At 35.0% G+C, this 27,934-nt stretch overlaps 3 protein-coding genes across 3 annotated transcripts; all 3 read left to right on the top strand.

The window, feature by feature from the left end:
- Nucleotides 1-13,904: 13,904 nt before the first annotated feature.
- Nucleotides 13,905-14,936, top strand: LOC143600753 (BURP domain protein USPL1-like). The gene is made up of 2 exons (XM_077078350.1): nucleotides 13,905-14,065; nucleotides 14,156-14,936. Exons 1-2 carry the CDS (start codon nucleotides 14,012-14,014, stop codon nucleotides 14,927-14,929), a joined length of 828 nt encoding a protein of 275 aa, XP_076934465.1. The 5' UTR covers nucleotides 13,905-14,011; the 3' UTR covers nucleotides 14,930-14,936.
- A 3,276-nt stretch (nucleotides 14,937-18,212) lies between these two features.
- Nucleotides 18,213-18,983, top strand: LOC143602152 (zinc finger BED domain-containing protein RICESLEEPER 3-like). The gene is made up of 2 exons (XM_077079365.1): nucleotides 18,213-18,507; nucleotides 18,577-18,983. The coding sequence occupies exons 1-2, from the start codon at nucleotides 18,213-18,215 to the stop codon at nucleotides 18,981-18,983; spliced, it is 702 nt and encodes a 233-aa protein (XP_076935480.1).
- Nucleotides 18,984-21,194: 2,211 nt separating this feature from the next.
- On the top strand, nucleotides 21,195-27,724 carry LOC143600742 (HVA22-like protein k). Its single transcript, XM_077078345.1, has 8 exons — nucleotides 21,195-21,303; nucleotides 22,115-22,173; nucleotides 22,667-22,764; nucleotides 26,041-26,092; nucleotides 26,628-26,691; nucleotides 26,773-26,868; nucleotides 27,318-27,390; nucleotides 27,497-27,724. Exons 1-8 carry the CDS (start codon nucleotides 21,271-21,273, stop codon nucleotides 27,667-27,669), a joined length of 648 nt encoding a protein of 215 aa, XP_076934460.1. The 5' UTR covers nucleotides 21,195-21,270; the 3' UTR covers nucleotides 27,670-27,724.
- Nucleotides 27,725-27,934: the final 210 nt, after the last annotated feature.

The following is a 27,934-nucleotide window of genomic DNA, read 5'->3' as shown; positions in this document are numbered from 1 at the left end:
AAATAATCTACTATGTAAATAGGATTACGTTGACATAATTATAACTATTATAACTAATAAGTTTGTAAGTATTTAATGACCCAAGAAAATGAATTCTTTATGTACCATAGACGTGTAATTGTTCTTTAAATGTATATAACTAGTGTTTCACCCAACGTTTTGCGGCATCGCAGCTGGTAAAATCCAAATGTTGAAACTCGAGTGTTACAACGGTGAGTCGACGCAAATTTGGACATTAACGATTACACTCGTTACGGTATAGACACCATTGGTAAAACCTGGGCGTTAAAACAAAAAATATAATTTCGCCAAATTAACATATAACAAAATAAAATATTCGACGTTTATTTGGACGTAAACCCGGACGGTGATAAAACCCAAGCGTTGTTGATCCTCGCCATTGAGGCGGAAACTCGACACGAATTCGGCCGGTTTCTGTTACTTTCTTTACATTAACGGAGCCCAAAAGGGAAAAAAAATTAAAATTTGAGGTGAACTAATGGGGTGGCGTCGGTCGGTAAACTCGGATGCTGGTAAAACTTAAGCGTTGTTGGTCCCGGACGGTGAGGCTGTGAATTTACATGAATTCGGCTGGTTTCTGTCATGGTCGTTACCGTACCTAAATTAAAACAAAAAAGAAACACACAAAATTGACACTCGGTCGGATTATCAACAAGGTGTCGCCAAGTGGTCCAATCAAGACTTGATGGCATCAAAGTTCTTAATTATCATATATACTAACTTCATGACTTGTTTTTAGTGTTTATTAATTTTTTTTGGAAAGGCCAATATTATTAAAATAAAAAGAGAAACCACTTACAAGATGCAAGCAGTTCAAACAGTATAAAGGAAAAAAAAATAACATCAACAAAGCATACAATCGCTTATAACGGAAAATCAACAAAATTAAACCTTTCCTAATCTAGACATTTTCTTTTGCTTCTTTGTTTCACCCATAAGAAGGAGGTTGACTTAATATCATTCACTAATTTTGTCATCACTAAAGGAGCGTTATTAAAAATAACATCATTCCTTGTCAACCATATCATCCAACACGTCACCACCATTACAAATTGAACCGCATGACCCACTTCTTTACAAATAATATTCTTACTTGGGTAGTCGAGAATCTCTTCCATTGACTCGAAATTAGCTCGTTTAGGAATCTTGACCCAATCATGTATTATCGGCCAAATGCCATTAATACCCTTGCAGTTAACAAACAAGTGTTGTGAAGTTTCTACCCCCTCGCTACAAAAAACACACTTTACGTCACCAACCGTAAAACCCCGTGTATATAGTGCTGCTTTAGTCGCAATGCGATCCAACAACAATCTCCAAATAAAGCAATTAATCTTAATAGGAACCCACTTAAGCCAAAGCGTGCCATTTTGTACTTGATGATCAGCATTGTCTAATTCCCACCTCAACGATTTGACCGAGAAAACCGAGCGTTTGCCATCTATTTCTTGCCACATCCAATCATCCGGATTTAACGACACGACAACGGATGAAATAATATTAAAAAAATTTTGCAAATCAGTTTGTAACTGAGCTGATTTGGGCTTTTCTTTCCATCTCCATTTCCACCTTCTTTCATTTTCTACCCATTCATAGCAATCATCAAGCCACACGTCCTTTTGTTTTTCCAAAGCAAACAATGATGGAAACACCTTATAAAGCGGTTGTTCACCGGCCCAACAATCAAGCCAAAAGAGTGTTTTATCCCCTTTTCCCACCTGTGGCTTAAGTCGTTACTTGGTGTTTATTAATAACATTAAATATTCTTTTAAGTTCAGGATTATCACAGTTTCCATTTTATGATAGATCAACATTACATTAATAATTAGTCTAGTTATATGCAAAGCACACGAGTACATTTTGGTAATTTTCCCTTGTAATTTAAGAAAAAAAAAAGAGTGGGTGAATCCCTTAAATTCCAACAACCACCTAGCGGTATATAAAACCCTATTTTTATACATGTTACAAGTACAAGTAGTTGATATTGTTCGAGATTGAAGACATTAGTTTTACCTTAAGATATTTACTCTAAAAAAATACAAAATTATAATGTATTTGTTTCGATTATTGAATTTGTGTATTTATTTTAATGTTAATGAAATTAAATAATTATTGTCGTTTTAATTAGTGTCTTTTGAACTACTTTCCAATCAATACGTGACGCCGCGACATGTTTCGCCTTTGGTCGGGGTGTGACACATTATTTACTCAGTCTCCCATACTGATTCTCACACCGGATGGTAGTTACGAGAAGACCACCACCCCTTCTCCTTCTCGTAACGAGCTCATTGTGTTCTATTTTGCAGATGCTTACATTCAGATTTGCCGGATTACATTTAACCCCCGTGGGAAATACTTGACTTAAACCTAAGGACTAAGTGATTAGACGGAGGGTTGAACCAGTGCTTCTTCAGATCCGATTCTTGTTTAATCGCACGCACGAATTGCTCATAGGCATCATAAATGTAACATCTTGGATTTTTCGAACTCGTATCCGTTTACACATAACACGATCCGGGAACGTTTTTTGGATCCTCGTCATTTATAAAATCAAACATTTATAAGTATTCCTTAATATATTTTCATTTAGTATCCTTTATACTTTGCAAGTTGTTGATTTGTTGTTTTATCCATAAAATATTCAATTTTTATCAAAATTTCAAACTATAAGGGCCTAAATTGCCAAAAGTCAAAAGTTTCCCACCTTAGTGTAGGGGTGCCACGTGACGGCAGCCATCCCTTGTAGCCGTGCAGCGCTATGGCATAGCTGTATAGATCGTTTTTGTTCAATATTGTTTCCTAGTTCGTTTTTGGCCCGAAATCGCTTATTTTTGGTATAAATCGAGTAAATTAAGCCCCAAGAAAAGGCATATAGCTAAGATGCTAAGATACATGTCCATGTTCATTACCCCTTGATCAAGCGCGAAAACTTACTGATTATTATGTTGATTTCATCATTAAATGTTTATTCGGTTCCCTAAACGAGTTAAATCACTATAATTAGTTCGTTTTAGTATTTCCTATATAAACAACTCATTATAACCTGCCACAAACTTTACCAAAATCCTAAGAGAGCATCCTCAGCCGTCACCCCTTCTGTTCATCACCATATCCTTCGATTTTTGCATTATTGTTTGAAGATACAAGCTTAAACGGTTGACTTTGCTTATACATCAGCCTTTGACTCTTCGTTTTGGTTGATTCTTCCACTTTCCAGGTAATTTGTAAACTGAGAAATTGTTTATACATATTCCCTAGTCAATAACCAACAATCATTTTCCATGGTTGACGGGTATTGACTGGTCAATTTGATTAAAACCCGTTAAAGGGCAAAACAGCCAACAGGTTTGACTAACCGTTTTCTCATACTTCTGCTCAGAACCAACGTTCGGTCTAAAAAACTTTTATTCTCGTAACGAAATTTTAAGGCTATTGACCAAAACCCGACTTCCAACTCGTTGTTCGGATTCTGGTCAGTACCGACTCGCTTAAATCTTTAATTTAACATAACCGGGGTTCTAAACATCCCTTTGGAATGATTCTAGCGGCAACGAGTTCTTTTTTACTTATATTTTCATATCTCAAACTTTCAGCTTCAGTTGGTTTGTTTCGTTCGACGCGTTAGTGGACAACTCGCTTAATTACTAACTCGTTTATTCATATTTTTATTCACTTGCCTTCGAATGAAGATGAGTTTTATCATTCCCCTATTTACTAATTTTTCACAAGTTTTGGGGACATATGCGTACGTATTCGTATTTCGTATTAACTATATATCTAAAAAAAAATAGTAAACGTGTAATTGTGTATGATTGATCAAATATACGTGTTACCTGTTTACTTGTTTATCCATTCGTATTTCAAAGAGGTTCAAAATATTCTCATTTGTAGTATGATCATACTACTGACCCACGCCCGATTCTCTTGACAACGGTCTTGTTACTTGCTTATGGTTGATTTACCGACGCTCGATTCGCTTAGCAATGGTTAATTGACACCTTATTTGCTCATGGTTTGATTTCATTACAGCAATTTATTATGTTTTGCTTGTTTCTTTTATTTATTATATTAGTATTATATCATTGCAAAAATTGGTGATAAGCTCACTCAACATGTGTTGTTGACAAACTCTATTTTCTACGCATATGTAGGTTGCCTTTAAATTGAAGTTTGACGTGAAAAGGACATCTAGTAAAGACCATAGTGAATTTAATGAAGATTATATTTATCTTGATTGGATTATTTGGTTAAATTATTTATTTGTGTTATGGATATTTGTGTACTGTAATTTGAAATAATTAACTTAATAGATATTGGCATTTATATTTATGATAATACCTATGAGCTGTGAGCAATCAGCTCATGCCCCGGAATTTCCGCCTTAGGTTGGGGTGTGACAATAAACCTGGCTATGCGGAATCCAGTGTAGCTCGTAAACCCTACTCGAACGGCCCAATCGTAACGTGTCCCCCTATTTAAGTCTCACATGAACCCCCAGTTCAATCTTCCTCCCCGAAACCCACGTCCCATTAACCACACCCCAAATTAAATTAAATTAAACTAAAGCAAACTATATAATTATATATTAACAAACAAATAAAGACAAATCATACCAGACGAAAGATCGACGACAGAGAACGTCTGTGCAGACGGGTTCGAATTGATACTGAGATGGTGTCTGCTGATACTCGAGTACTCAGGAGCGATGTGGCAATGCCGGTGGCGTCCAGCGAATATATAACCGGAATCTTGATTTTGTGGTTGTTTGCTTACGAGAAAGATGTTCCTAAGGATAGAACCGTACTTGATTACGATGAATATAGGTATTTAGTTGTTGTTGTTGTTGTTGTTGTTCTCCATTGTTTTTTGGTTGGGTTATACACACACCAGGAAGGTTATTCAAACATCCTCTTATAGGATCTATACAACTCGTATAGGTGCAGAGCCTTGTCATTTTCCGTCAGAAGTGTTAGGCTTTATTCCTTTGTACCGTATAGCCCCTATACGAGCCGTATAGGGCTATACAACTTGTATAGAGTCTGTTTGACTCGTACAAGTGTTTTTTTTACTTTAACATTACTTTAAAATTACAAAATACTGAAAATAACATCCGAGTGGGTTATAAAATAGAAACACGTAAATTAAAAATAAATATTTTGCTCCATACTAATCAAAAAACCTAAGAACATTTTGGTTGGCACCTATATGAGTTATCTAAGCTTTTGAAATATAATTGCTATAAAAATAATTTCGTTTGTTGATGTAGATGTTTTGACTCATGTTAACTCACCCTTTGAAATATAGCATTCATAAAAGGGAAAACACTATAGAATAGTAACCAAGTTTCAAGTTTGTTTCAATTAAGTCACTCATAGTTTGTTTTGTCCCAATCAAGTCACTCAACTTTCAGTTTTGTCTCAATTAGGTCACTTAAATTTCAATTTGTGTTGTAAAACGAGAGAGACAACTACTATATCATCGTAAGTGATACATTTATTGATAAAAAGTAAAAAAATGTTGGTTTTAATGACATTTAAGTTATTTATAAACATAAAATATGAAGGTAAAAAACATAGTGTTAGAACATTTATTGAAAGTTGAGTGACCTAATTGAGCTAAAATTGAAAGTTGAATGACCTAATTGAGACACAATGAAAGTTGAGTGACTTAATTGAGACAAAATTAAAAGTTTAGTGACCTAATTGAGACAGAATAAAATGTGAGTGAGTTAATTGGAACAAAATTGAAACTTGGTTACTATTCTATGAAGTTGTCCCTTTATAAAATTATAGTCGTTAATGCCTTATACACACATGACGAATGAAATAGAAGTTGTTAATTAGGTGACAAATTATTTCACGTATTTAAAGATTTTATCTTCAATTTTTTACTATAATAATGGCACTTATAAAAGAAAACTTCTTAAACATAAATAAGGAAAGCTATAACAATCCATACGCGATAATCAATTAAGCAACCAAACAAACATGTAACCATAAGGACCAAAACATAATATCCAAAACATAAGGTCCCAACATAAGGTCCACATAAGGTCCAAAACATAGCATTCAAAATACGTCAGTATCTAACCACCCGATAATAAAATAACGACTACTATGGCGGGGGCTCCTGTGCCTCTGGGACCGGTGAACCAAGTATGCCCGACTGTCCAAAACACCTTCTCCCTCGCCCCGCGTAATCATCCACTCCATCATCCACGCGACCATAGCATCTGTAAGGCGAGTTGTAGCAACAAGTTCACGTGACGTATCATCCGCATGCGCTAGGATCGACGACACTGGTCTAATCACATGCTGTCTATCTGAGTCATATAGACCTTATACGGCTCGTATAGGTCAGACGAGTTAAGGGGGCTATACGAGTTAGCAAACCTATACAGCTCGTATAAACTGCAAAAAGCTGTCACACTGTCACCTCTATATGCATGCCAATAAGTTAGGTCTATATGACTCATACAGGCCATATACGAGCCAATAGACTTATTTACACACCAGGGGGCTGGTGTTTGAATATAGCCACCCTTGTTTTTTTTGTTTTTTTTTTGTGATCTTGGAATCAGAAACTATGTGCGATGAATTGAAGATGAGTTTTGAGAGTGTGAGAAAGGTAGGTTGTTGAGGGTTTTGAAATTCAAAAACAAGTGCCTGAAGGAATTTGTTTTGTAAGTTGTAACGGATTCCAAGTTTTGTGTTATTTTTGGTAAATTCAAATTTTAATTCAAGTTTTAAATTACTTACATTATTAATCACTAACTTTTATTATTTTATAGCTTATCGTGTTATGCCGGGTAGAATAATCGGGATATTTCGAATACACTGTTGCCAGTGGTTTGGTAAGGGGAATCGGGTAGCAATTTCAGGTAGTGTCGGGGAAGAAAATAATGACTGTTTGGCTTTGGTTTGGGTACACTATCGTCAACTAATGCAGTTCAATCGGGTATGAGTGAGGTGGCATTTTTGGATGGTTGTATTGATTGGGTCAATTGGGTTGCTTTGGCGAGCGCTCTACACACCCTTAACTTTTTATATGGGGTAGCAAAAGTTCAAACTTCAAATATGTTGGATGGCTTTGGAAAAAAGTTATAGCTTCTACTGAAATTGAAGGCCTTGATGTTGGTATACTAAGGGGTTGTACATTTAGTAAAAATCATATGGAGGGGGTAGGTTTAGCAACACCTTTTAAAAAACTTTAAATATAAATAATCTATATCTAATTATAAATAATATCAACTGTTATGTATCAAGCATCTATAAGTTTTAACATACCTTTTTTTTCTTTTTTTTTATTTTACTTCTCATCGTTCATAATATAGAAATTCACATCTTACAAAATTTAAAAAGGTTCTTTATTTCATATTTCTTTTATTCAACTAGTTTCAAATCAAACATAATAATATACTATTTAGACAAGTGATCGTTGAACTATTGAAGTTAGACCTCTCGCTGTAAGATCTATCCGAAATTTAATGAGTGTTAGATCGAACTAATATAATAAAGTGGTTGGTTGGGTGGTTATATGTGTAATATATATTTATTTTAAGATTACGGGGCTGTTTGGTAGCTTTTAACAGTAATTAAGAGACTACCTTTTAATAGTTCATAACCTCTTAATGGTTAAAATGTAACCTTAATAGGTTGACCACCAGCATCACGAAACCTAACACAATTATACCATATCATAATCTAATCTATAACAACATTAGCCACTGAATTTGGAAGCGTGACCTCAATTGCCTCAAGTATATGCGTTAAGTTTGTATAATAACTTTGTCATAATCAAAGTAATCAAGAGGATATAAAATTAAATAGACAAAGTTTATGTACCGTTGAGAAAAATATTTCACAATTGATGTTCGATAAAATTGAAAGAACTTAGGGCTAATATTCAACAAAACTGAAACGCTGAAATTGAACAAATCACCTTAATTGTCACCATACAACTCAAGTGCCATGCCACCGCCTCTTGGTTAGGGTCCGGCGAACACGACAAAGCCCACGACGGTCCTGCATTTCTTCCTACAACCTAAAAATGAAATCGGTCAAGTTAAATCACCATTCCAGACCGATTTGAACATACACACAACCAGAAGTAAATGCAACATCAAGTCATCAATCCAAATACCAACTAATAGAGGTGCACAAAACCTTTTTTTTTTCTCAAACAACACCAGTTTGGTCAAAGCCTGGTCAAAACTGGTTTAATCCAAACCGGTCCACTTTAGAAACCGGTTTAGGGGCAATAGAGGTCAACCTGGTCTAGTTCAGTTCGGTTTAGAACCGGTTTTAACTGGTTTAAAACCGCTTTGGTAGTTTAAAAAGGGAACCGGTACTAGAACTGACGGTTTGGGTCGGTTCAAGACCCGGTTTGGGTGAAGCCGGTTTTCATGTCAAACCAATTCGGTTCGGTTTCCGGTTAACCGGTTTCGAACTGGTTTTTTTTACACCTCTACCTACGAAGAAGGGATCAGATACGGATTCCACATAGAAAAAATGAAGAAAAATATTGAGAGAGAGAGAGTGTGTGTGTGTGTGTGAAGAAACACCGAGAGAAGCAGATCGAAGGAAGAATGCATCGATGACGATGGTGGTTCCCTTGGAATTCGTACCTACAACGTGTGACAGTATCAGTGGCTATTCTTATCAACAGTTCTCTTTTGTGAGATTACTACAACTTACAAATTTATATACATACACACATATATATATGGGAAGCATAGAATGAAAACCCACTTGAGTTGTGAAAACCCTATGTAACATCGTTTTAATTTGTTTTTTTACACACGTAATATATGTTGTAACATTTAATACAAAATATCGAAAACTAAAAAAAAATTGTTTTGCTATTTTTTAACATTTTTTTACCAATTTTTATATATGTTTTCAGGAGAGAGAAAAACTTATATTTATATTTACATTTTTTATTCACTTTAATTGTGAACTACAAGATTTAAACTTTAATTAAAAACATGTGGTTGAGAATGGGTTTCTAGAGTTTTCACAACTCAAGTGAGTTTTTATTTTAACCTTATATATATATATATATATAGGGGATTTCAAATGAGAACCCCCATGAGTTTTAAGAACTCGAAAGAAATCAGTGTAACGATTTTCTTTACACATGCGTATATATGTAGGTTACATATACGTAAAAAAATTACATAATTTTTTACGAACTGAGTCGACTTTTTACACATGTGTAACGGACGTAAAAATTAGTGTAACCATCTACATCTTTATTCTCTCTCATACTTTGACTTTTTTGTCAAATTTAATCTCAACCACATATTCCAATCTATTTAATTATATGTGTGGCATAAAATAGAGTTTTTAAGTTCTTACAACTCAACATGGTTCTCAAAAGATCCCTCCCCTATATACACACACACACACACACACACACACACACACACTAGATTTTATCTCCCTTGTAGTATGGGGGTTGTTTTACATTATTCGTTTTTAATATTTATATATGTATATTTGGATTTTAATTTTATTTATTATAAGAAAGTTCATAATTAATATACTTGAGGTTTGATGATGAAATGGTTTCACAAATAAATGATATGTTAATCTGGTTTTGGTGATACCCATTACCCGTTTATTTTCTTTATTATAAAACTGTTTCTTAATTATAAATAATATCTTTTTTAAATAAAATAGGATATTAATTTTTAGCATATTACTATTTTATAGGATTTTCATATCAAATATTTGATGAGATTAGTTTTTAATATAATGAGATGTTATAACCCGTTTAAGAGCTATCTGGGTTTGGTGAGACCTTTACCCGTGAATTCGGGTCAAATGCTTGAGAAGCCTTCATTTACAAATAAAGCAATCTGATGGTTTGAGAGAATGGTTGTTTTACATTTTTCGTTTTTTAATATTTATTTTTTGGATTTTAATTTTCTTTATTGTAAAAAAGTTAATAATATACTTAGGGTTTGATGATGAAAGAGTTTCATAAATAAATGATATGTAATAACCCGTTTAAACGCTATCTGGATTTGGTGACCCATGACCCGCTTATGTTTTTTACTATAAAATTGTTTATTAATTATAAATAATATCTTTTTCTTTTTAAATTGGATATTAAATTTTAGTATATCCCTATTTTATAGGATTTTCATATCAAAAAATTTGTAAGATTAATTTTTAATTTAATGAGATGTTATAACCCATTTAAGAGCTATCTGGTTTTGGCAAGACCCATACCCATGAATTTAGGTTAAATCACTGAGAAGTATCCATTTAAAAATCAAACAATCGGGTGAATTCAATAAAAGGGGGGAGTGACCGCATTGCGACACGTAGGATTTTAAGTTTTTTGTTTATATATATTATAGATAGATATAGATTATAGATAATTTTGCTCTATGCAGTAACCAGAGAAAGACGACCACCTGATACCCATCAGAGATGGTAACATATTCAAGGGTGTTCATTAGGATGCCTACATGATTTTCTTTATAAAATTCAACTGTCGGGCATCAAACCATTTTCAGTTATCGAGAAAGTCAACTTCCAATCACAACCCTTGCATTGTAAACAATTTAATATTATTCTTAAATTTTATATTATTTCATCGTGTTGCTTCACATCTATAATATATATTTTAACTAGTTTTAGATCCCGTATGTTACACGGAATGATTCAAATAATAAAACTACAAATAAAGTTAATCAATAAGTACATAATGTATGTGAAAAAATATATATATTACATGTGTATTTCTTAATTTTATTACTAAAATTTTAAAATTAAATACCAACTATGTCATTGAAATCAAAATTAGTGGAACATACCAAATAAAATTTAAAAATACCATAATATTCGTAAATAATGTGCTAAATAGGATCACAACCTATAAGAAAGTAAGATTTTTTTTTTCATAGAAAACATTAAAATACTTGTACACTTAAATACATACATTGAATTATTTTAGACTTGTTTCCTTTTAGTTAAAAATGTAGCTTAGCTTATTCTGTTCATTAAGAATGAAACATAACCCAACTTCACAACATGAAAACAACAATAAAACCATTCAATTAAGATAAAAACACATTCAAGATGAGAATTAAGTACGAATAAATTCAACGATATATAATAAAACCCTAATAATCACATGAATCAAATAATAAGCAAACTTGTCAAAACATATTCAAAATCCAAGCAATGAAAATAAAATCAAATAAATATTGTTAAATTCCAAGGAATACTATGAGAACCCAAAATGAAACTATTTAAATCAAATATTGTTTAATATAATATTTTCATTTTTTTACTATTATAATATGATTATTGTATGTTATTAACAAACTAATCTTTTTGTTTATTAAAACAAATTATATCAGTTAAATAAATTTGATTTTGATATAAAATAAAAACGACTTAAATTTGGAGATGATATAGAAACTTAGGTTGACTTTTATAACTGAAATTTGAACTTAAATATAAGATTTATCTAGATATAACCTAATAACCTATTATGATTAACTTATATATAGAAAATATATATTAATTATAATTAAATATCTATAAGATATAAAAGTAAATGAGTTTTGGTGGGAAAAAAATTATTAGATGAAACATGGTGATGACATGTGACACAATTATTTTCTTTTATTAGAATAGGTAGAGGTAGATTACATAAATTTTAGTTATTTATAAGCGTAATTAAAAGTAAAGTAATACATCATATGAAAGGATTACAAATTACCACGAGTTTATAACAAATACATTTTTGGGCTAATACTATGCTTTTGAACAACATATATGTAAAAAGATAAACAAAGTTGTCACGTTCATATAATCAACGGTATCGGCATCTCTTTCTTGATGATATCAGCTACATTAGCCTCATATAGTTCTTGCAAAAGAAAATGGGTTTGATCACATTTTATAAAGATACGATATAAAATGTTATAATTTCAACACTCATGCCTTGATAGTAAAATTATGTATGCCATCTTTATGTACACCACTAAGGTAATCATGACCGTTTTCTGATGAACGTCACGCATAGTCTGTCTTTCTAAGAGGGAGGGAGGGAAAGAGAGTTTAGATGTCAAGATTTTGAAATGGAAAAATCCATTAAAAAGACATGTCGATACGAGGAAAGGTTAAATAGATAAACGTTATACCAAGACAACTTTTCAAAAAAGTTAGAACTTTTAATTATAGTCATCTCAAGATTTTTAAGAGCACAAAACAGATAAAAATCTGGGGCCATTTTGGTCAAAATATTTTGCTTTTGATCCATTGATTCTTACATCATCTTTTTGTACGCATAATTATAAATCATAAATCTTACAACCAAAACACCTAGGGGGTGTTTGGTACAGAGAATGGAAAATGAGAGAAAATAGAAATGGAAATAGAATTGTAGAGATAGAGAATTGGTATGGAGAATGAGAATCATTTCTCTTGTTTGGTACACGAGAAAATAAACAGAGAACTCTTCCATACCCAACCCCACCTCCACCCAACCTGACACCACTCACCACCGCAGCCCCACCACCACCAGCACCACCACCACAGCCCCACCACCACCACCAGCCCCACCACCACAGCCCCACACCACCAGCACCACCACCACCACCATAGCCCTTTCTTCAACCACAGCCCACCACCACTGGCTGCTGCCACCAAATCCCATTCTTCAACCACAGTACACAAGAAATTAAAAAGATTCAAATTTTTGGAACATAAGATATAAAAAAAGGAGGCTCAGATCTGTCATCACTGCCTCTTTGGAGATTTTGTGGTGGTGGTTGTGGTGGCGATGATGATGATGATAATCAGAAGCCATCTGTGACCACCGCCGATTTCCACCACCACTGTCACCCACCTGCGACCACAATCACCCGACCATCTGAAAACCCTAACCTACCACGAACCACCACTTGAAACCCTAATCTCCGTTCACCCGTACCACCTGCAACCTACAACCGGTTACTATCTCTGTGTTCACCACTGCGAACGGCGGAGACGGGGTGGTGGTTGCAGACTTGGAGACGAGGTGGCGGTTGCAGACTTGGAGACGAGGTGGCGGTCGGAGACGGGGTGGTGGCCGGAGACGAGGTGGTAGTCGGAGACGAGGTGGTGACATGCTATGAGGAGGCTGCTGAGAAATGGATTTCTCTTTGTTTTAAAGAGAAATGGAATTCTCTAGTTTTAGAGAAATAGAAAGAGAAATAGAAATGAAAAGTGGAAAACAAACAAAAGAAATATTTCTAATTTCATTTCTCCCCAATCAAATCCCTCTACCAAACACCCCCCTAAAGTACAAATTACCGAAGCCTTAATGTTTTGCTATTTTGTTTAGTTTTTTTAATTGGGCATTTGGGGGTTTAGTTAAATGAAGACCTAAAGCACTTGCTTAATTTATTTCATCAACCCTTAAGCGTCCCTATTTTGAATATGCTGATCTCAAAAGTTTCATGATGTGAATGTCATTGGTTGGTCTTAGACCCATAACACATCATAATATGTACAAGGTTCTTATGATTGTGAAAAAGTGTCCATTTGCAATACATGTATGCTAAACTGGAATTTGTATACCTTCGTATTTCAAACGAAATATTGATAACTATGAAAAAAAAAGAACAATAATCCTCACAACTTTGTCAAGATTTCGTTGGCTATTTATTTATAGTTTAAGAAAATTAAGCTGGCAAGAATATAACATAACTTAATCAAGTTGGTTATTATAACTATTTTATATTTATGAATAATCATTTCTGACTTGAGAAATAATAAATCTGAAAGTGTTTTGACTTTCAAAGGGCAATATATCTTTTATTATGTTTTAATAGTGTATATTAATTCGCAAATTGGAAATAATAATAGAGAAATAAAAGTGTTTTAAAAAATAAAGAACATAAAAAAAATCAATATGCTTATCCCTCTCCTATAATTCAAACAATTATGCACTTTTCATCTTTGCATCTCTTCTGAAATCAGCCATGGCTTCTTCTTCCTGTTGCACCCTCATCTTCTATGCTCTATTGCTCATGCAGGCATGCTTTTAACTCTTTCCAATTACTATTTTGATGTTTGATAATAATAATCATCTTGATCTTTAAATTGGACCTTTTGATCTATGACAGTTTAGCTGTGGCCGTGAAATCATGGACAAGAACCAAAAGATCGGTCACGTGGAAGAAAATCATATAAGTATTTACCCGAAAAACAATCTTTATGAATTGGATCCGGCTCTAAAAGTGTTCTTCCACGTAACCGATTTATATTCAGGCAAAAAAATGCCAATTTATTTCGCGGTCAGCGATCCTTCAACAACTCCTCGATTATTAACGCGAGAACAATCCGATTTGATACCATTTTCGTCTTCAAAACTCTTGTATCTTCTCGAACTCATATCATTAACCGAAGGTTCACCACAAGCCCTAGCCATGGAACAAACACTCAAGCAGTGTGAGCTTGAGGCAACACCGGGTGAGACTCGGTTTTGTGCTAGCTCATTAGAGTCCATGCTGGACTCGACACGTGGCATATTTGGTATGGTCAACCTAAAAGCGTTGACCACCAATTTACACAATTTGTCAAATACCCTTTTGCAAGGGTATACTTTTTTAAAGGAGCCTTTGGAGATTAATGTCTCTAATATGGTGGCTTGTCATACCATCGCTTATCCTTATACAGTTTACTATTGCCATGGTCAAAAGGGGTACAATAGGGTTTTTGAGATTTCTTTAGTGGGTGAAAATGGAAATATAATTGATGCTATCGCGGTTTGCCACATGGACACTTCTAAATGGGATAGTGATCACGTGGCGTTTCGTGTGCTTGGAGGTCAACCTGGCAGCTCGCCGGTGTGCCATTTTCTCCCCGCCGATAACATTGTGTGGATACCGGCACTTTAGATCGGTACATGATAGTGATGTGCTATGTAGTATTGATTGTATAATATGCTTGTATGTGTGCAATATGTAGACTAGTAGGTGGCTGTTTTGTGAGAGAGAATCATAAATAATGTTTTATTTTAGGCGTATGTATAACAAGTTTTGTCTATATGGTGATTAAATTCATGAATAAATTTCACACATGTATTTTATTTTCACGGGTAGTGAGATACTTTTTGAAATTAGAATGCTTGATTCACATTTTTTATGAGTATTTGTACAAATTTTTTTCGTAAATTTGAAATTAAATTTACAGTTGTTTTTTTCTTTTTGAAAGGTTGGTATATTGTAAACAGGAACCCAAGGCCCGACCTAAAATTAACTAAGCGAACATTTTCAAGCATATATATTGTGCTTACCCCCCATTGATTTATCTGTGGTATATGCCAACAGCATGTTCTACATATTGATGTTCGAACCAATTCTCTCTTTCTCGTATGTTATGTGATTGGTAGATTTCATAGTGAAGTCCAAAAGGTGCTAAACAATAAAAGGTGTTTTTGATTAATAGTATTTAATACCTTTATTTTTTATCTTTCTCTTTCATTTCTACTATAAAATAAGGCGTGCTGAATAAGTTAGATACTTAGATGTGTTAAATATAAAATAATAAGTTTATCCTTACACGTGTAGTTAGTTGTTTATGCGCACTAAATGGTCTTTTATTCCTCTAGATATTGACTTGATCTTGTGTCCAAACGGAAGATTGAAAAGCCACAAAGCTCATAACGTCACGTTTTCTCAGGATACTTTATTTATTCGATGCAATAAACTAGAACTAACAGAGATTCTAAATCAAAGTTTGGCCTTGATATTTCTGTTATATAATTTCCGATTTATTTTATTGTTGAGTATTGTGTATTGCATAGATTTGGACTTCATTTCAAGCCCCATGGGAGGATGTCAGTTTGGACTACATTCCAAATTCAACCCGTCTAGTCCTCCAAAACTGACGGTTAAACGGAAGTAACTAATAGCACCTTTGACAGTTTATTAAGGAACTTAGCAACTACGAGTATTCATGTCAAAAAGTATGAATCGGTTACATATAAATCATAAGATGAGTAAACAAAAAGTTCTAAAAAGCAGATCGTATGATTAGAACAAGATGGCCGGGTTAGATGATTAATGAATCAACCATTAAAAAAATTCAAACTTGGAAATATACATGATAGACAAATGATCGATTGTTGATCATCAATGTTTTACAAGGAGAACGAGACCTCGTATATATACTCGAAGATGCTGCGATAAGAAGGGAATCCTCCAATCAATCAAGAGAGTTTACAAGGATGTCACATCTCCAATTGTATTGGGCCGATAAATGTTTTCTTTCCGTCTTTAAATATACAAAAATTTGTGGTTGATTCTTACTGGAGAATAGTGGAGATAGCAAGCGTCCAACATGATTAGCTCATATCCAAGTTGGCCCCAAGGAGGATAAAGCCCATTTGAAAAATGAACAAAGATTAAGGCCCATTTGCATGATAAACCAAGCTAGAAATTAGAAGTAGAACTATAAATAATTTTGGATTATAAAATTGAAGTGTAAGTTTTATCAGGTAGTCAATGGGACGAAATTTCGCCTCGTGTCGAATTCGCTAAAAATCGGATCCATCTACACGCCTTAACCCTTTTGAGGTCGTTTATGGACACAAATACACAATAATCCAATAACACCAACATGACTTTATGGTGATGCTGTTGAACGCCACCACCAAGTTTAGCAAAAGAGCCACTAATATAAAAGCCCTATATGAAGCAATTCGAGTCAGATTCATTAAGCCAAATGAGCAGTGAGTCAAAGAAAGGAAGACAAGAGACACAATGATATTAAATTCCAATGCGATGATTTCGTATGGGTTCATGTCCTGTTGTCCGTAAAGTGAACGCCAAATTGTTATGTTTTAATAAATAAGCGTATGCTGGAATATTTTGGGAATTCTAAGTTTATGCATACACCATCACTATATCACCCTATTCTTTTAAATTGCAAGGTGTTCTGTTAAGTCGCGTCATTGATCCAACTTGGTCATTTAAATTTTTTTGTAAAGACGTTCAAAATCACAAAGAAGTTTAAGAGCCTTGAAGTAGGGATGGCAAAAATCCCCGAATCCGACGGGGGAAACCCGAAAACCGGCTTATTTCGGGTCGGGTCGGGTTTTGTTTTTTCGGTTTCGGGTCGGGTTTCGGAGATTGTTTCGGGGATTGTTTCGGGTTCGGGTTTGGGTTCAGGTACCCCCGCCCCGACCCGCCCCGATATAATATATAAATATAAATATAAATAATATATATATATATATATATATATATATATATATATATATATATATATATATATATATATTAAAAACCTAAACCTACATCCAGACATCCACTCATCCAGACTCCGCCACCGCCAGTCCGCCCCCGATTCACTCAATCGCCGTCTGCACCACCATCACCATCCACTCAATCGCCGTCTGCACCACCGGACCACCCTCCTCCTCCTCGTTTTGATCCCAGCCGAAGTATGTAATCCCACCCTACAATCAACGTCTCAAATTGATTATGAATGGTGATTTTGGGAATTTTCAAGCTGTAATAAGCGGAGGCGAATCGAAGAAGAATAGGTTTAAAGTTAATTCTTTTTGTTTTAAATAAATTAATAGATGTAAACACCAGTGAATAACGTGCTCATATTAAGTATGATCTCATTGTTTACTCTTGAATAAATTCAACAATAGAAGAAAGCAGTTAAGCCAAATAATTTGTAGTGTAGCAGGTATACATAGACCCATTGTGCAACTAGCAATCATGAGCCACTAGTCCATTCTATATAATCTTCTCTAGTTCTCTTTACTTTGGATAGGAAACTTGATAATGTTTTTAGAAATTTTCAAGTATTAAGCAGAGGTGAGTTGAAGAAAAATAGGTTTAAAGCTAACTCTCTTGTGTTTTAAATAATATGATTGACATAACCACTAATGAATAAGCCTGTTCATATGAAGTATAATCTCATTGATTCCTCTATAAATTCTATAATAGAAGAAAGCAGTCGAGCCTCTTAATTTGTAGTGTAGCTGGTATACATTGACCTATCAATCTATCATGCACTAGCAATCACGAGCCACTGGTCCATATTGTATAATCTTCTTTAATTCTCTTTACTATGTCTTTAATTTGTTATCTTCTAGCAGCCTGTAGTTGGCTTTTGCTTAAAGTCTTCTATGTGCCATTCTATTTCAGTTGCATCTACAACTATATGGCATCACAAGGTGATAAATTTGCTTCAGACACTTGTACTCCTACTCCCGTTGCTTCAAACACTCCTACTTATTCTACTCCTCAAGGAAGCAGTGAAGGGGTACATGATTCTAATGAACCACCACCAACTAACTTTACTACCCACGATGAGTCTAACCTTGATGATACTTTTGAAGATGGTCAAAATGTCGGTGGTAAAAGGAAAAGATCTGCCGTGTGGAACCATTTTAAATTAATGAAAGTGAACGGTGAAGATAAGGCTGAATGTAACTATTGTAAGAAAAAGCTAGGAGGTTCAAGCAAAAACGGCACATCGCATTTACGAGATCATTTTGAACGTTGTCCAAGACGAACTGTTAAAGATATACGACAAAGCATCTTGATTATGGAGCAAAAGAAAGTTGATGGTAGTTCATCATATCTCTCCAACTACACGTTTAATCCAGACAACTCAAGGAGAGATCTCGCGGAGATGATTATTGTGCACGAGTATCCTCTTACAACGGTGGACCATCATGGTTTTAGAAAGTTTGTTCAAGGTCTTCAACCTTTGTTTAAGGTTCCGAGTCGAAATACCATCAAGAGCGACATTTTAAAAATTTATGAATATGAAAGGGTGAAAACTAAGAAACTATTAGGGAGGATCACAAGTAGAGTGGCAATAACTACTGATATGTGGACAGCTAACCATCAAAGAAAAGGGTTTATGGCCGTCACTGCACACTTTATAGATGACTCTTGGAACTTGCAAAGCCGAATCATGAGGTAAAGCATATATATTGTACAAGTCTAATATAAAGTTAGTTTAAAACTTTAAATGTATTTTACACTTATATTGATGCATAAATTTTATATAGGTTTATTTATGTGCCTGCACCACATACAGCTGATGTTCTTGCAGATACGCTATATGATTGTCTATGTGATTGGAATATTGATAGAAAAGTGTCTACTCTTACCGTTGATAATTGTACCACAAATGATGCAATTATCAACAAGTTACTACAGAAGCTTCCATTGAGATCACTCATGAGGAAAGGAGAGTTGTTTCATATGCGTTGTTGCGCGCACATTCTCAATTTGATTGTTCAAGATGGTTTGTCTGTTATTGAGGATGGGATTGAAAGAATTAGAGATAGTGTTTTATTTTGGTCTGCATCAGGAAAAAGAGAGCAAAAATTTGAGGAAGCAGCCAATCAACTTGAAATGGAATACACAAAGAAACTGATCGTTGATTGCAAGACTCGCTGGAACTCTACTTATTTGATGCTTAGTGTTGCTATACCTTATAGACATGTTTTCACGCGATTAAAGCAAAGAGAGCCCAGGTATACTAGTTTGCCTACGGACCTTGATTGGGACTTAGCAACTGAGATATGTAACAAGCTACAACTATTCTATCGGGTAACTCTTTTGTTTTCTGGTAACAAGTATCCTACTGCTAATGTCTTTTTCCCTTTGATATGTGAGATTCGTTTTTCTATGCGGGAGTGGACTAAGTCTTCTATTGTTGACATTAGTCTAATGGCGTATAAAATGAGTATCAAGTTTGATAAATATTGGTCTGTAATTCATGGGATTATGGGGATGGCTGCGGTTTTAGATCCACGTTACAAGCTAAAATACGTAGAGTTGCTTATGCCTGCCTTATACGGTGAAGAAATGGCAAAGGAAGAGTTTAAATCTCTTGAGGATTTTGTCCGAGCTTTTTTTAAAGAATATGAATCTACCAACTCACGTGGTAAAAACTACTATGAAGGTATAATCATATTAATATTTAATGAGTATAAATATAAATTGCTAATATTTGATTTATCTTGATTCACATTAATTTATAGGTGGTGGTTCTAGTTCATCTTTATTCAGTTCGGGGTTGTCAGAGTGTTCTTCTGGTGGATTCCAAAAATTCCTATCTGACATTAAATCCAAAGCTAAGGTGAATGATGACTTGAATGATATGGCAGAGTTAGATAACTACTTGAAAGAAAATCTTTTGCCTGATGAAGTAGAACTGGATTTGTTGCTTTGGTGGAAGACAAATGGAGGTAAGTATCCGACACTTCAAAGGATGGCAAAAGATGTATTGGCAATTCCAGTTTCCACCGTTGCCTCTGAATCTGCGTTCAGTACAAGTGGAAGATTAATAAGTCCTCACCGAAGTCGACTTCACCCAAAAACTTTGGAGGCTTTAATGTGTGCTCAAAGTTGGTTGTTGAATGAGATTCGAGGTAACGCTATATTGAATATTACATTATTACTCATGTTATTTATCTTCATAATCATGAATATATGTTTATGTTATTACTATTAAATATAGAAACTTGTTCGGAAGAGACCGAGGCATATTGCCGCACCATTGAATATGAAATGGATGTGGAAGAGGTAATAATATTTATAAAATTTACTATTTTTGTAACATAGCTTTTATTCTTTTAACTTGGTTGATTTATTGATAAATATTCTTAATGTAGGTAGGTACTAAAGAAAGTGGCACGACGACTTTGGATGATTTGGTTTGATTTGGTATTTAGATTTGGTCGCAAGTTTGTAGTTTGTGTATTTGGCATGATTTTTCGGCCATGTAGACTTGGTTTTATTTCCTTTGTAACACATTGTTTCAGCTTTCATGTGTGTGATGCAGAAGTTTATTTCGATAAATGTTCAGTTATGTGATGAACCAATTTCGGGTCGGGTCGGATCGGTTTCGGGTTTTCGGGTTCGGGGACGGGGCGGGTCGGGGGGGTACAAAAAACCAAACGGGGAATCCCCGAATTAAACCCGACGGGTAATGGGGCGGGTACGGGGATGGTTTTTGGTTTCGGGTTCGGGTTCGGGTTAAGCAAAACCCGCCCCAAACCCGCCCCGTTGCCATTCCTACCTTGAAGTAAATATGATAAACTTAAAGGACTAAAACTTTAATATGTTCTTTCTTATAAGTTCGATTGTCGAATAAATGAATAGGGCTCCAACATAAAACCGAAAACAACGGTCTTTACCTCAATCAATCCGTGTGTTTTGATCCCAGAATCTGATCGCAGGTTTTCGGTTTCCAAACGATGTCGATCCTAGGTTCAAATATTCCTAGCGAGGTAATCGATTTTTAACTCTCCAGATTAGGGTTTCATTTGTTCTTAATATTGATTTTGCAATTTATAATGATTAATTCATCCTTGATTGATTTGTTATAACCTACCAGATTTGTTTCCAAGCATCTTCCATTATTTATTCAAAATTGATTAATTGAAACTTGAAAGTAATAGAATTGAAACCTGTTGTGCATTAAAAACTTGAAAAGCAGATTAAATGTACAAAGTTAAAACTTTCCGGATAAACGTTTAGGCCCGCTTGCTTCGCAGAATTCACAGGATTGTAATAATTCCGTTTAAATGTGTTTGGTTATATTATTATCATAGTTAGAGTATATGATTTGATTAGGTTTTCTTTGTGATTATCTATATTGTATCCCGACATATAGCTGGTTAATCATACATAGTATCTCGGTTTTCGTTGTTCTATACAACATACCAGCGCGTTTGACTTTTGACCGTCAAATGGGTTGTTAAGGGGGTGTTTGATATTGCTTTTATCTATTTATTTGGTAGTGTAATTTGGGATGGCTTATCTAAATATGCATACTTGAGTAAGCAGGTTGTATATTTAAAAAGCAATCACTAACATCTCTTAAAGATACGTTATATTTGTTTTGTGATAACTACAAATGCATTTAACAAAACAATGAGTTTTAAGAAAGGAACCCTTTAGTGGATACAATACGCAAGTAAGAATTCTTGGTTCGTAGAAACGTGGTATGTTACAATGTGAATGATCTATGTATTCGGGAACTTGTTATACACTTCATGTTGATGCAACTACTCACAGTTATAATTTACTAATATGTAGGTTGGTCTGCGGTTGCTTCTTTGCCCACTTGGTTCCAATATTGTCCTAAAAACAGCATGGTATGTTTTCTCATGAGAAAAACGGGGTGTTTGGGATTTTTCATTTAAACAATGTATCTGCTTATTGCATTTTGTAAAACCACATTAAGCACTTTTGAGCATTTGGATGCAGAAAAATGCTTATTCTTAATGCTCATTCACATATATATAGAGTAAAATAAAATCTTCTAATAAACAGTTCCAGTTTGAGATCAATTATTCAAACTCTTTATTCTTGATGGTTTCAGAATGAATTACAAGTTTACCCTTAGGGTGAAATAAATTGTTTTTGTAAGCCGATTATGTGCTTCTCCCTCCGCTTGTACTTGTATGCATATGTTATTTAAATAAGCAATTCATTTAATCTTGTTGGAATTTTGATTATTTATCTCTAAAATCTACTAGTAGCCCTAAATTAATGAAAATGATTCGACTTTTATATTTTTTGATATGAAAGAAAGTATATAACTATAATCTGGTTCTAGTAATGTAACATATTTTATTCTTTATCCAGCTGTTCAGTAGGAGTTATTTTACCTGTTTACTCTACTTTTAAAGCAATTGAGACAAATCATAGAGCCGAGCAACAAAAGTTGCTTTTATACTGGGCAGGTTAGTTCGCTTTACTTAAATCTACATCTATCAGATATTTCATTATCTTTCAGATATGCTCTGATTCTGATGTTGGTAATATTATTGGTTTATATTGTACTTTTGGTCTAACTGAACCTAACTGTTAGGTATTAAACAGAGTCGGTACGCAGCGGAAACACAAACACACACGCACAAACGAAAGCAATAAATATGAGACACGAGATTTTTATGTGGTTCGGTCAAGGCGACCTACGTCCACGGGTTGCAACTAGGGTATTTTTATTAAGCACAGTACAAAAGACTACAATACATGACTAGGTATATATAGAGAACAATTAGGTTAAATGACTTAGGGACCAAGAAAGCTCCAATGGGCCATCCTCCATAATTAAACAGGCCGCCCCTTTAAGTCTTCTAATTGTCAACCAACAAACCCGACCCAAAGGCCTTCACTAATCCTAACAATCTCCCACTTGAAGGCCGTGCGATAAACTCTAGCCCGCCATTCAAGTACAAAGCAACCCAGTCGTCACTAATATCAGTAATCTTTATTACCAAGTCTTCCAAGCTTCCAGTTCCCATAAACAAGCTAAGACTTACCCCTAGTTGCAGCAACCCCCTTCAACATCAAGTACCAGAAGGGCCAGTTGAAGCTCCACCAAGCTCCAACTTATCAGCCAAAACTGATTCGTCCTCCATCTCAACTGATACGCACGATCCATCAGTTCCAGAGATAACCCGAGAACCACTAACACTCTCCTCTTTTAGCAAGAGTTCTCCAGGAGAGATTTTATCAATCGGAATAACGGTCTTCAAAACCCAACGTTGTTTTATAACTGTTCCCGGAACACAACCCGCGCTCCCACTGTCACCAAACCCTTGACCTGTTTTAGACCTCCAACCCCGCTTAGCTTGAATCTCCTTGGCACAAGGCTTCACTCTTGCAAATTGAACCTTATTTTGCCCATTCGACTCAGCGAACCCGACTTTGTTTTGAGGGACGGTCATACTTCCCTCAGTAGGCACTTCCACCATGTATAATGAACCACACCTGTTTCCACGAGCAATAACTAGACTACCTTTAGTTACCTTCCATTTACCTCCACCGAACTTTACTTCCATGCCTAGTTCATCCAGTTGACTAACAGAGATAAGCCTTCTCTTCAACGATGGAATAACTCTAACATTCTTCAAGTTCCAAACGGTTCCCAATGGAGTTACCAAATTAACGTCCCCCATGCCTGTAACATTAAGAACATCACCATTAGCAATACGTACCTTCCCAAAGTTACCAACCTTTAGATTCACCATTGTTTCCCCGCTGTGCGTAGCGTGAAACGAAGATCCGGAACCCATGACCCAAGAGTCTACCATGCTATCAACACTACAAAATAACGCCTCGTCATCACTGACGCCTTCATTAACATGTACAACAGTGTTCACCTCAGCAGCCTTTCCCTGTAATCTATTTGGACAATCACTCTTAACATGTCCAACTTCATTACACCTCCAGCACTTCACATTCTTCCGAGTTCTAGACGAACTCCTCCCCCGACTCTCACTGCTCCTGTTATTTTCCCTTCCCTTGCCTGCATAAAACATATCAGAAGATGATCCGCCACTCGTACTTTTCCGGCGAACGTCTTCACCCAACACAATGTCTCGGACCCCCTCAAATGTCAAACCATCGACCCCCGCAGAACTAGTAATGGCCATTACAGTTCTAGACCAACTTTCAGGCAAAGAAGATAACAATATAATAGCTTGAGTCTCATTATCCAACTTCATGCCCACGGAAGCTAACCTGGACATAATCGAGTTGAAGTCATTAATGTGACCCGTGACTTAACTTCCCTCGTGCATCCTTGTCATAAACAATTCCCTCATCAAGAACACTTTATTGGCCGCAGACGGTTTTTCATACATATTTGACAGAGTTGTCATCATACCACGAGCCGTGGTTTCTTTCATGATATTAAAAGCAACGCTCCTCGTCAAAGCCAATGTAATTTTACCTCTAGCCTTCTTGTCCTTTGAGTTCCAAATTGCTTCTTCGGCTTTATCCATATTATCCGGCTTTTCCTCCAACACCATATCCAAATCATGTTCCCCAAGTAACGCCTCTATTTGCATTTTCCACCATACAAAATCAGTCCCGTTAAACTTGTCGATTCGAACCTTCCCGTCTTCAGACATCGCAAACGAGAAAACAAAGAAAAAAAAAACCAATAAACAAAACTCTAACCCGAAACCCGAAACCTTTCTTGTAACCCGAAACTCCTGTCAACAAATACCCGTATCACACAATCAAAGGAAACCCGAACAACAAACCTAATCTTGAACGCCCAACCTTCAATTTTAGTCCGACAACAAGAAGCAGCCGGCACTGCTTCTTCTTTGATTAACAGTCGTAAAACACGACCTAACACGCGATATCTTGTTAACAATGTCGGCGAAAATCCGGTGACAAAAAAAAAAAAACGAACGGCAACTCCAAAGGGGCAAAACCCTAAACACTTAAGGACAAAATATGAATTTTCTTTCTCTCCGTTCTGTCGAAAAAAAAACCACACATGCGCAAGCCACAAACCAAAAAACAAAACCCTATTTTGTTTTTATGTGGCTTTGTTTTGCTTGTAGTCTTGTAGATCACGACAGCCCAAAAAAAAAAATTCCCTTTGACTAGCAAATTAACCACCCCTCCTTGGATATTGTGTCACACCAAGAAAAGAAATTTCCAAGAGTTTTTACGAAGAAAAAAAAGTTTACAAACCAGAATAATTCTCTCGTCTCAGTGCATTTGTGTGTTCAACGAACTTTCGGCTCTGATGCCACTTGTTAGGTATTAAACAGAGTCGGTACGCAGCGGAAACACAAACACACACGCACAAACGAAAGCAATAAATACGAGACACGAGATTTTTACGTGGTTCGGTCAAGGCGACCTACGTCCACGGGCTGCAACTAGGGTATTTTTATTAAGCACAGTACAAAAGACTACAATACATGACTAGGTATATATAGAGAACAATTAGGTTAAATGACTTAGGGACCAAGAAAACTCCAATGGGCCATCCTCCATAATTAAACGGGCCGCCCCTTTAAGTCTTCTAATTGTCAACCAACAAACCCGACCCAAAGGCCTTCACTAATCCTAACACTAACTTCTCTTCCGTGATTGATGAAATCCAAAATATTTTAATTAACAAACTGGAATCATGTGTGTGACAATAGTCATATCTTGTTTTTTTTTTTTAATTTCTTTTCCTCTAATAATGAAATTTTCGTTTGCAGCATATGGGACATTTAGCATTGCAGAAATATTTGCAGACAAAATTATATCATGGTATTATGTTTAACCCAATATGGTTTGTCCAAACTGCACAAAACATAAACAGATGCTACTACTTTTTTCTGATTTTAGCAACCAACTTTAAATTAGGCGCAAAATAGAAACCATATTGCATTCGTTATCAATTGTAGCAGGTCATTTTTTTGCTGATTTTTCAAAAATTGATGATGTGGCATCATATATGTCATTTTAGTGTATATGTATATGCCGTGCTAGCTTGAATCTTGATGTGACGTTTAATAATTAGTTTCATATATGATATATTTTTAAGAAACATATCCTTTTCTTTAACTTCTAGGTAAATGTTTGTCACATAAACATGTTTTGCATATTTGGCATTAGATGTGGCGGCTAGCAATGATATCAACCAATGCCACATCAGTAATTTGACACGAAGTTGGTTGCCATAACGCGTAATATTATGTTGTTTTATATTTTGTATCTGGTTTATAATTAGTTACTAAAAAGCACATAATAATTAGATATTTGCACTCTCAATTTGGAATATATGTAACTAATTGTTTTCCAGGTTTCCACTTTACCATCACATGAAGTTTGCTTTTCTTGTTTGGCTTCAACTTCCAGCTACCAATGTAAACAATTTTTATTTACATTAAATTAAGAAATCATGTTTATGGTTCGTAATCGTGTTCAAGTCTTTTGTTGTTTTACAGGGTGCTAAACAGTTATACATGAATCATTTACGTCCTTTCCTTTTGAAGCATCAAGCTAAACTTGATCAAATTATCGCCATTTTGTACAATGAAACGGTAATAAAATTGCTGGCGTGGCATCGTACTTGTCATTTTAGTTTATATGTTTATGACACATGACATTATCGTGTCATTTATTGCTTTCATTTTTCCTCTCAAAACTTATCCAACGGAAAACTTTGTATACCCCTCCCTTAAGACTTGCATTAGAATATGAGTTTTTGGGGTGTAAGGAGAAAGAGAGGGTATAATAGTCATATTGTATATTGTATTTACTAAAATGGCTAAGTATAAAATTTTAAGTATTTAAATATATATTTTCATTAGTTAAATATAATATTATGCAAGTTCTCAGAGGCATATATTAAAGTGCCCCTTCATAAATAAAAATTTCAAAAAAGAAAGAGATCATTTTCTCAAACTTTTAAATATATGTCATCTGATGTGGCAGATTACGTGTAAAGTCAGTTATAATGAGATTGGTTGCTAAAAGTAAGTTATTTCAGGGTAAATTTTTTAGCGCTCACGAAGGAGAATTTCGGTTCGTGAAAGCAATTGCGATGAAGATTCTAATATCAGGTATTAAGCGGGAACTTTTTTTGTTTTTGTTTTTTGATTCCAACTAATTTACTTCTTTTAAACATTCAAAAGAAATTTGACTCTTTTTTTTCAATTGTTAAATCAGCAAAGCATTTGCTCAATGATAGCAGTCAACCCAATCCGCCAGTCCTGCCTCCAGAGGGAAGGACAGTTTCAGGCCTAAATGAACAAGTAGAGAGCCCCGCGTCTATTGATGATGTCGATGATATTAATAGTGATGACGATGATGATGGTTATGTAACTGTTCCTGCAAGTTAAGTGAAACATACTGATGCAAGTTTAAACACACTGATTTTTCATGATGTATGTTGTTTGGGAATTTGGATTGATTATTTAAACTGATTATTGCTAATTTTGTTTTGATATAACAATAAGCTATTTTAAAGGCGTTTATGTGACTTTTTTATACAACTAGCAACGAGCTAGAGAATTACAAGACACCAATACAATGCTATATAAGGCCGGCCATATACCCGCAGGGAATACCGCATCCCCCATCTTCATTTCACTGGTGGCAAGGGTG

The sequence above is a fragment of the Bidens hawaiensis genome, unplaced genomic scaffold (assembly GCF_021521415.1).
Source record: "Bidens hawaiensis isolate Kalapana, Puna unplaced genomic scaffold, B.hawaiensis_p1.1 tig00001960_1, whole genome shotgun sequence".
In the NCBI taxonomy this organism is placed as follows: domain Eukaryota; kingdom Viridiplantae; phylum Streptophyta; class Magnoliopsida; order Asterales; family Asteraceae; genus Bidens; species Bidens hawaiensis.
This window is presented reverse-complemented; position numbering and strand designations above follow the sequence as displayed.

What these genes read in the sequence shown, in the direction of transcription:
- LOC143602152 (XM_077079365.1), top strand. Translation starts at nt 18,213, where the DNA reads ATGGCATCACAAGGTGATAAATTTGCTTCAGACACTTGTACTCCTACT. An exon ending in TTGTAAGAAAAAGCTAGGAG is followed by an intron (nt 18,508 to 18,576) that starts GTTCAAGCAAAA and finishes GAACTGTTAAAG; the next exon opens with ATATACGACAAAGCATCTTG.
- LOC143600742 (XM_077078345.1), top strand. Translation starts at nt 21,271, where the DNA reads ATGTCGATCCTAGGTTCAAATATTCCTAGCGAG. An exon ending in GTTCAAATATTCCTAGCGAG is followed by an intron (nt 21,304 to 22,114) that starts GTAATCGATTTT and finishes ACTAATATGTAG; the next exon opens with GTTGGTCTGCGGTTGCTTCT. An exon ending in CCATTTTGTACAATGAAACG is followed by an intron (nt 26,869 to 27,317) that starts GTAATAAAATTG and finishes AAGTTATTTCAG; the next exon opens with GGTAAATTTTTTAGCGCTCA.
- LOC143600753 (XM_077078350.1), top strand. Translation starts at nt 14,012, where the DNA reads ATGGCTTCTTCTTCCTGTTGCACCCTCATCTTCTATGCTCTATTGCTC. An exon ending in ATGCTCTATTGCTCATGCAG is followed by an intron (nt 14,066 to 14,155) that starts GCATGCTTTTAA and finishes GATCTATGACAG; the next exon opens with TTTAGCTGTGGCCGTGAAAT.